A 10,253-nucleotide genomic window follows, 5' to 3' on the forward strand; every position below is an offset into this window, starting at 1 on the left:
ACCCGCTTGAGGTGAAAAACTGGGGGGAGAAAATTTAAGGTACCTCAATTTTACATTTTTCCTTACATGTAATAAAGATTGTTCTAGAAAGGTCTAGAAATAACATCTGCACAATCTGTATCATCTAGGCGGTCAGGTCGCTAGCAGGTGAAAGCCAACGTGTAGGCAAATGTGACAAGAAAGCTACTCTGATGCCCATGTCACCGGAGACGCTAAGGACAGGATCCGCCTTACCCAAAGAACGCTGGACTTGCTGCCCCTCACTATGTGTCGTTAGCTGAGAGATTCTGGACAGGTCATGACAGATTCATGTTTCCCAAACTGTCAAGTGAGGTTACACCAGGAACTTATTTGCAGAAACCTTAGCATTAAAATCCTTTGTCCAAACAGACTTTCAAGGACTCCCCAGGGCACACGAATAGCTAAAAGCTGAAATCCTATGTCTGAAGCAGGCCTTAGGTATCCAGAAGCCACACAAATCATCCTCTCTTCGTACACACACACAAATGCACACACCCACACACGGTGCTCCACAGAGTCAGAGCACTCTGGAAATCCCTGGGTGACATGAGGGTCAGCCCAGCTCCGAACAATAGAAAACTTACAAAACTTTTTTTTTCCTTAACCCTTAACTTACAAAATATTTTTTATCTTGCTTCTTCTGAGCAGTATCAGTTCTAAACTTTACTCAAATCCGAAAGACAAAGAGGTCAGACTTCACAGGGGACTTGCTTTCTGGGTGTTTAGGAGATGTCTGACGATGGGGGAGTAGAACGAAGGTGGAGTGGGCTGGCGCTCATCAGCAGGAAGGCAGTCTTCTTATAGCAAGAAACAAGAGGATTGTAGACCAGGCACAGGGTGGGGCTAGAGGAAGAATACAGGACCACGGCAGATGGTTAAGACAAACCGGCTACGGAGAGGTGAAAGTCAGTCCAAAGAAAAACAGCACCTCCAGACCAAAATAAAAAGAGGGTGCCGAATCCTGTCATCAATTGAGCAGGAAAGAGAAACAATTACACAGGCAGAGGCTTGACAAAGGAGAGAAGAGAGGAGTGGGAGCACTGAGAAATAATGTTACTGGCTGCCCTTTACAGCTGTGTCTGTGGGGAAGGTGCGAGACTGCAGGGGGAAATGAGCGCAGGGAAAAAAAAAAAACCAACCTCTGCAGAGCAGGTAAGAGAGGCTGTTCAGATTTATGGATTTTATTAAGCCAGTTTTCTGAATCACTCTGCTATAAAGGAAAATAGCTTCTGCTGAGCTGTCTCCTCCTCCTTCAGGTGAAGGACAAAGGGTGGGTGGAGCTAGGAACAGACCCGAGGTCTGCAGAAACACAGCAGGTGTCTCTGGGTACTGCAGCCTGGGAATCAGGAATCTGGGACTGTTCATATGAGGCTGCCGTGAGCCCATATCTGTTACCCTTCCTAACAATAAATAAAAAATAACCAGAAAATGGAGGCCAGTCCGTCTACATTAAAAGAATTCCAGTGGTGTGCTTTATGATAAAACCGGACCCAGGGTCTTCCGGAGACTGCAGGCAGTGAGACAGCAGCTCCCCTCCCCGCCCTGAATGTTGATGCTACATATTGCTGAGGGGGACATAATTTATAGCACAAACCCTACGGCTTCCACTAAGGTTGAGTTTTCCTCTCATCTCCTTGCCTTTTTATTGGCTTCGCTGCACGGTTGCCAGTAGCAACATCCACTGGTAGCAAAGGGAGTTCAACACCATTGCAGTCTGCCAGACAACGGAGCCCTGACAATGTCAACCATCAATCAAATAGCTGTTTGTAATTGCCTCCATCTATTTCTCCTGTCGCAAGGTATCTTTCCTATTGTGGGTCAAGATTCAGAAACTGCTGACTAATGCCCAGGGTCTGTTTCTCCGTGACTATGGAGAAATGGGAGAGAGGGTGGTAGCCTTCTTGGTGCCAAGCCCTAGAGGTTAGAGCTTGGAATTCCTGGCCTTGAAGGTATTTTTTTTTATCCCTTGTAAAACAATTTATTTCCCATGAACATGAATTATGTGTCATCCCTGTAGTCTGCTTCTCCAAAGCACAGAAAAGGAAACTTCCCAATCCTTATTTATTGCTGCTGGTTCTTGCTGAAGGAAGGTATTTGAAATGTGAGCCTTCTGCAAAATAAAATTCAAGCAGACAAGATTTTCTTCTTCCTCGGGTCTCTGGGCATCAACGGCTGAGATGACTCCGTCCTACTTTTGTATGAGGTGTATTTTTTCAGAAATTCTATTTCTTCATACTAGTGAGCATATAGCTAGTATGTGCACAGTCTACAGCCCAGCTGGAGATCCTGGTGGGTGAGGGCAGCTTGGCAACCCGCCAAAGGCACCAGCACGCGGCAGAGCAGGACCCCATCTTAGCTGGCTGCCAATGGGCCTACCGTCTTGGGGCTCTGCAGCTCTGCAGGGTTCTGTCTGTTAAATAAAAGCACCGACCTTTATTCCGTTTCTGCTTCAAAAGACCAAGCTATGCTTTGCTTTGGAAAATTCATCCAGGTAACTTTCTTTCTACTTCTTAAATGAAATAGAAGAAAACCTGAGAGTCACCTTCTCGCTGAAGAGTGTAAAAATGTATATATAGGGGAGCAGACACAAAACAACCTTCAGACCCACCATGTGAGGCTGCTCCTAATAAAGGTGAGAGCGAGCGTCATCAACGCCTGTTTGTGTGCATTCTCTTACGTCATAATGAACAGCTTTAGATAATTCCATAACATGGCATCCCATATGGGAATCACTAGCTTAGAAATCAATTTATAAGGAGAGTAAAAAAAAAAAAAAAAAAAAAACGCACACGAGTTTCCCATTTCTGAAATCTGAAGACCTGCATGCTTCCAAGTACTTTGGGATTGCAAATACCTTGGATTTAAAATGATCTCGGCCTGTTTTTAGCAGCACCGTAGCTGTAGTGTGTCACTGGGATTCAGCTGCCTTTTCTGTGTATCAAAACTCAGCGCACACTAGTGACTTAAGTCTGATGACTGACTCTACGCCATTTACTTTGCAAAGTAAAAAAAAGACCAAAAAAAACAACAAAAAAAAAAACATCACCACCTCCAGTAATAGAAACAATTTCTGTCAAGTGCAGCAGAAATCTAAACATGTCTGAGAAGAAATTCAAACATAAAGAAAAATGTGTTGGCACGGGGGTAGGGAGTGACAGATTCATTAAGGCAACGGGATGTTTCCTCACTTGGCACCCTGCGAGCTCTGACAAACGTTAGTGAATTCCCTCTCTGTTTCATGGTAACAGTCTGGAGTTGTTATTCTGCTGTGTGCTGTCCAGAGCTCCCAAACCCCAAAGGAATTTAGAGGTTCAGTCTGGCTACTGGAAGTCCAAAGCGTCACATGCTTCCTACGTCAGCAACTCTCAAACTGTGGGTCGTGACCCTTTTGGGAGTCACACCTCAGACATCCTGCATATCAGATACTTACAGTTCATAACAGGAGCAAAGTTACAGTTACGAAGTAGCGGCAAAAATGATTTTATGGTTGAGGGTCCCCACCCCATGAAGAACCACATTAAAGGGTCACGGCGTTAGGAAGGTTTACACTGTCCTATGAGAGCAATAGCGGAACGTGGAAGACAGAACTAAAACAAGATGTCCCTGGAGAACTCCATGAAGGGCTTTAGATTTGTTCCCAGTGTTGTGCTCAGGCTGTCTGTGTCACACACACACACACACACACACACACACCCAGCTGGTGATTTTAGGTTGCACATACTTTGATTTTGAATGTCCTTGCGTGTTTGTACGCCTCTCAGCAGCACTAAAGAAACTGTTCATCTGTGTATTCAGCTGTACCAACCAATGTTTCCTAATGTACACACTGGTGCAAAAATGCCTGTTTTGTTAAATAAATAATTACTTGCTATGAGGGGGGAAGAAGTGTGTTCTTTGAGGCCATCATTTGTCTGCATTCATCTCTGTGTCTTTGTGTGTTTTGGACTGCTCGTTTTTCTTTTGCTCTAGTGTAGATTTTGAGTAAGTCATATTTAGAGCAATTTTCAAGCATAACACACTGTGGAGATAGAAGTCTAGTTTATTGAGCCTCATTCCCTTGGAGGGCTGTTGCTTTTGCCATTTTATTTTGATTTACAATAATTTAAAAAGGGTCCCCTACTGACTTGTTTCCTAATTATCGCTGTTTTACACAAAAGAAGGGAAGTATGTTGTCGTTTGGGTTGTGTGAAGCCCTTCTCTTTGTGTTGTTTCCAGGCTCCTACTGTTTTGTAAGAACACTTGGTTTAATGCTGCTTGGCCATTTCAGAAGCAACTGCACATGGCTTTGAAACAGGCTGCTGTAAGAAAACAAAGACTTCTTGTTTTTAATAAAATGCTTAATGTTTAACTAACACTCTACAATGGTCTTTGTTTGGAGGGCTGGAAGAAAGATGCATGCTTTGTAATACCTACAATTTAAATTGTGACAATTTAGCTCATTAACCTTAGTCAGTGTTGTCTGCTTGTGTGAGAGGAATACTGGGACCTCATTTTTCAAATGACAAAAGATTTCCTTGGATTACTCAAGGTTGTCTGGAGGCAGGAGAACTCTGCAGCTGAGAATGGGGTTCCTGCTTGCACTATGCATTGCTTACATCTTACACAGGTGGGGTCACACCTACAGGGGGCTGTCAGCCACGGTGACGTGATACAAGTATGCAATGGCTTCGGTGTTTAAACTTTAAAATTCTTACACCATTGTGCGTGTTCTATCAGAATGAACTGCAACAAATAATCCAGAGCCGATTCAAAAGGCTGGGGAGGAGGCACCCGGGGAGAGAGGGAAGAGGTGCAGGTGGCCCTCTAGTGGGCAGTGTTAGCAAACGGCATCACTGCCCGCTGCAGCCCCGGGCTTTGCGTATTGCAGCCTGCAGTTCTGCCCCCGCGGTGGAAACAAGCATCTCTAACTCACAAAAGGTCTGTGGGGACTGTTAGGAAAGTTAGGCGAAGTAGGCCCGGTGATGAAAGTCCCGCATAAGCACTGGGGGCTTGGAGTAGCTCTTTGTTTGAAAGGCTGCTCAGTTGTTTTACAATTTAGTATCCATGGTTTTGGCTTCTCGGCTAATCCCCTTTGTAAACCATAACGCTACTGCACAGTCAGAGAGGTTAATTTAGTAACGCAGTAAACCTTAGCATACAAGCTACTTGATCAAAGTCAAAGCACATTCAGGAAAGAGATCTTGTTTAGATATTGAGGATGATTTCTCTGAGATGTGAGCCCCTAATGAGATGAAACAGCTCCCCAATGTAAGCATACGTGATCGTGTTGATTTAGCAAACAGAGGGCCCCAAAGATTCAAAAGACTAAATGCAGACTACTAAAAGTCAGTCAATGGCATTACAGATTTGGCCTTAGTTTATTTGCTGTTTCCCTGTTCATAGTGGAGATGGGTTTTCAAACACCAAAATTCAATGGGACCGAGCTCTGAAACTGACCATCCTGGAGAAAATGGTCAGGAACATCACATGGGAAGAACATAGTAACTTTGCAAAGGACTTCCTTATCAAGGAAGGTGTGGCTGTGCATGAAATGCTCAGGACTTAGCCATGTACCAGCCACAAATGTCACATGCAGACAGTAAGAAAATGTACTTCCCAGCTGACAGCAAAGGAGAATGCTCAGTACAGTATACATTTGATGGCTTTATATTCTGGCAGGAAGAACGAAGGATGCTAGGAGCCAAACATGCCTTTACCCTGCTTTACTTTGCCTAAACTGAACTCTTCACAGTCATCAGGCCTCCCTTAGCTCACTGAAACTGGCCCAAGTGCCATGCTGCTTTTCTCAATCATTAACTCCTTCTACATGTCTCTAATGCCTTTATAAGAATCACTACAAGTTGTCCAATCTCCGAGAATAGTAGTGCAGATTTGCTTTTGATATAGACTCCAGCGTTTCAAGACCCTATTGTAAACAAAAATGATCTTTTATACTTCATAATATTCTACTCAGTTTGCTTTCCAGGCTTTCCATCATTAATTAAAGGGCCTCATTTCATCTCCCCCATCCAAGAAACAATGAAACTATTCCCCAACTGCCTGTCAGAGACCAAATGAAGTCAGCCTACCACAGTGGTGGCCGTGGTCATGCCAAGTTCACAGTGGGGTTGGTGCGCTCACTGAGTTTTGAAAATGACCCTGCCCTCCATCTGTCTAAGCAAATGCCCTGCTCTTTTCCATCCAGGATGCTGGGGCAGCTTCCCATGAAATAAGAAGGAGGACACAAAACGGCCACCCTCCTGCATACTTCAGCTGACATGGTACCTCATAGACAGGTACCAATACAGAGAGAAGAAACCCAAATGATCCCTGTAGGTGGCCAATAAATGTGGGGGAAAGCCAACAACAGTCCTTTCGTGTGTGTGTGTGTGTGTGTGTGTGTGTGTGTGTGTGTGTGTGTTTTAAAAAGTCATTTGAAGGTGGGTGTTTTCAGAATGTAAGTACAGCTCTGCAAACAGAGAGAAACTGAAGAGATAAAAGGCCATTTCTCATTTCCATGTTTACTCATCTCAATTTAATGCCAGCTTTTTCAAGATAACAGTCTATGCTTAAAGACTTTAAAATACTGAGTGTGAGTTTCCAAGGGACAAATGTCAGGCAGGCTACCAGCTGTAAGGTGACACGGTGTAGCCTTTTAATATCTATGCGTCAGAGGTCACATCCCCCCCCATCACAGACTTCACCTAAAAGGGTACGCCAAAAATGAGAGTAAAAGTATGCTCAGGGTGTGGATATAGAAGCTGTCCTTATCTGCTTTCTGTGGAGATCTTCCGTGGGTCAGATATGCACCTATTCCACACACATGAAATGGGTGCAATCCGCTGCTTCCTTCTTATCAGCTGTGCTGGCTGTTCCTCATCTGATGGCATCCAAGAAGTCACATGGCTGATAGTCCTCAGCAAATGTGAAGACTGGGAAAAAAAAAAAAAGTACATGAAGTCAGTCGTTCCATGGTATGAGCCGTTAACGACACACCTCCTCTCAAGCCTTTTCTTGTGGTACTGAGTGCTGAAGAGACGCATAAACCCACTGGTCACTGTGTACGTCTGAAGCTGCAGCTGAGGCATGGAATTCCAAAGTCCACTGCCCACACCCATTTAGATAGTAGTTTCTCTAGGAAAAGAAAAAACATACTCTTTCTTCATCACACTCAGTGCCTGCACCTGTCAGGCATTTACAGATTGTGGAAACGTGTGGTTTGAAGTGTTTATCACTCACTATTTCCCATGGAACCTCGATCTCGGTTTTCATGGTTCAACCTGAATGGTGGTTTGAATAAGGATATCCCTCATAGGCTCATTTGTTTGAATACTTAGTCCCCAGTTTGTGGAAGCTTTGGGGGAGGTGTGGCATTCCTGGAATAGCTGTGTCACTGGAGATGGGGATTGAGATTTCAAAAGACCCCCACTATGACAGTGTCACAGCCTCTGCCTCTACCTTGGAGACCAAAATCTAACCTCAATGGCAGTGAGTTCTTCTGCCCAGAACTCTGGGTCAGGAACTCAGATATAACTCTTTCAAAAGGTCTGCCGAAGTCATTTTTGGGAAATACTTGGAAAGGCCAGATTTGATGCTCTTATCTACCTGATCCTCGTCATGTGTTATTTTATGTAGAACCCAATGAGACACTATTCTCTGCCTGGATCTCTCTTTGGGAACTCCAGCTAATTCCTCAATGGCTTTCTCAGTTGATTTCAACTAAATATTTCTGAGCCCCAAATTTGATTATATTGAATTATCTATATGATGTTTCTGTCTGCTATTTCCTATTTATTATTTTACTTTTGCTTGCTATGTTCTTAATAAACTGATATTCAAACCAAAACTACCATTTTTAGATCATGTTCTACTTGGTACAGAATTGGTCAATGTAATGTTCTATCAAGAAGTACACACTTATACTCCAACCAAGGACTATTCATGGAGATATCCTAGAACCCCTGCACAGAAGTAGCCCATGGCAGGTCAGTGTCCAAGTGGGTTCCATGTAATGGGAAGAGGGACTGCCTCTGACATAATCTGATTGGCCTGCTCTTTGATCACCTCCCCCTGAGGGGGGAGCAGCCTTACCAGACCACAGAAGATGACAATGCAGCCACTTCTGAGGTGATCTGATAGACTAAGATCAAAAGGAAGGAGAAGAGGACCTCCCCTATCAGTGGACTTGGGGAGGGGCATGCATGAGGAAGGGGGAGGAAGAGTGGGATTGGGAGGGGAGGAGGGAGGGGCTTATGGGGGAATACAAAATTAATAAAGGTAATTAATAGTAAAAATTTTTTTTAAAAAGTAATAAAAAATAAATAAAAGAAGTACACACCTAGGTCACCACAAAAAAAGATAATTCTAGGAGATCTCAAAGTATAAAAGGAAAAAAAAAATTTTACAAGCCTTAAAAAAGCCTCCAGGGACACCAAGCCCTAAGCCGGCCACTGTCATTCCACACAGAGCTGATTATATGTAGCCAGCATGCAACACTCACTCATTTTAACGAGTAAATGGAGTCTAAGCATCCCAACACAAGCCTAAATGACTTTTTGTATGACTTTTTTTTTTTTTTTCTGTTTGAATACACAAACAAAAATACACCAAATTACCCAGGGTTAAGTCGTCTGGAAATGAGACTACAATTCCCAGAATGCAAAGCGGCTGCGCCCCATGGAGATGTGACAATGGTGCATTCCGGGATAAACCAGACGTTTACATATCCGGACTGCTTGAAGCAATTTTCTATCCCCTTTCCGACTTCTGTCTCTACCCAGTTTGTACTCTTATAACACATAACAAAAAAATTCAGTGATTATGTCAATATTTCCTCTTCAGGCCTAACGGATTCTCTACCTCACGACCCCAAGATGACATTCCGTTTCCGGTTATCTAGTTGCCTTGGAAACTAGCACGCGCTACAATTTGTCCGCTATGGCGTGGCAAAGCAGCTCTAAAATCCCCGACGGTGAGTTCACGGCGGTGGTGTACAGGCTCATCCGCGACTCCCGCTACTCCGAGGCGGCCCAGCTGCTGGGCGCAGAGCTGCAGAGGAGCCCCCGGAGCCGCGCCGGGCTGTCGCTGCTGGCCTACTGCTACTACCGCCTGCAGGAGTTCGAGCTCGCTGCAGAGTGCTATGAGCAGCTGAGCCAGATGCACCCCGAGCTCGAGCAGTACCGCCTGTACCAGGCCCAGGCGCTCTACAAGGCCTGTCTGTATCCGGAGGCCACCCGGGTCGCCTTCCTCCTGGACAACCCGACCTATCAGACTCACGTCCTTCGCCTACAGGCAGCTATCAAGTACAGCGAGGGGGACCTGCCAGGAGCCAGGAGCCTGGTGGAGCAGCTGCTGAGTGGGGAAGGTGTGGAAGACAGTGGAGGGGAGAATGATTATGATGGTCAGATCAACCTGGGTTGTCTGCTCTACAAGGAGGGACACTATGAAGCTGCCTGTGCCAAGTTCTTAGCGGCCCTACAGGCTTCTGGCTACCAGCCTGACCTTTCCTACAACTTGGCTTTGGCCTATTACAGCAGTCGGCAGTATGCCCCTGCTCTGAAATATATCGCTGACATCATTGAGCGAGGCATCCGTCAACACCCAGAACTAGGTGTGGGCATGACCACCGAAGGCATTGATGTTCGCAGTGTTGGCAACACTGTGGTCCTCCACCAGACTGCTCTGGTCGAAGCCTTCAACCTCAAGGCAGCCATAGAGTACCAGCTCAGAAACTTCGAGGTAGCCCAAGAAACCCTTACTGACATGCCACCCAGGGCAGAGGAAGAGTTGGACCCCGTGACCCTGCACAACCAGGCCCTGATGAACATGGATGCCAGGCCTACAGAGGGGTTTGAAAAGCTCCAGTTTCTGCTCCAGCAGAACCCCTTCCCCCCAGAGACCTTTGGCAACCTGCTGCTGCTGTACTGCAAATATGAGTATTTTGACCTGGCTGCTGATGTCCTAGCAGAAAATGCCCACTTGACCTACAAGTTCCTCACACCCTACCTCTATGACTTCTTGGATGCCATGATCACTTGCCAGACAGCTCCCGAAGAGGCTTTTGTTAAACTTGATGGGCTAGCTGGCATGCTGACTGAGCAGCTCCGGAGACTCACTAAACAAGTTCAAGAAGCAAGGCATAACAGAGATGATGACACTATTAAAAAGGCTGTGAATGAATATGATGAAATTCTTGATAGGTATATTCCTGTCCTGATGGCCCAGGCGAAAATCTACTGGAATCTTGAAAATTA

General features: G+C 45.2%; 1 protein-coding gene across 1 annotated transcript in view; it reads left to right on the forward strand.

The window, feature by feature from the left end:
- The first annotated feature begins 8,864 nt into the window (after nt 1–8,864).
- The window catches only part of LOC129671553 (tetratricopeptide repeat protein 30B-like), an 8,011-nt gene continuing 6,622 nt past the window's right edge, over nt 8,865–10,253 (forward strand). The window contains exon 1 of the mRNA XM_055600602.1: nt 8,865–10,251. Coding sequence (XP_055456577.1) covers nt 8,938–10,251 — 1,314 coding nt within the window. The 5' untranslated portion in view covers nt 8,865–8,937. The remainder of the gene's footprint in view (nt 10,252–10,253) is intronic.

This window comes from Psammomys obesus, unplaced genomic scaffold (assembly GCF_907164565.1).
Source record: "Psammomys obesus unplaced genomic scaffold, mPsaObe1.curated_primary_1811, whole genome shotgun sequence".
Lineage (NCBI taxonomy): Eukaryota > Metazoa > Chordata > Mammalia > Rodentia > Muridae > Psammomys > Psammomys obesus.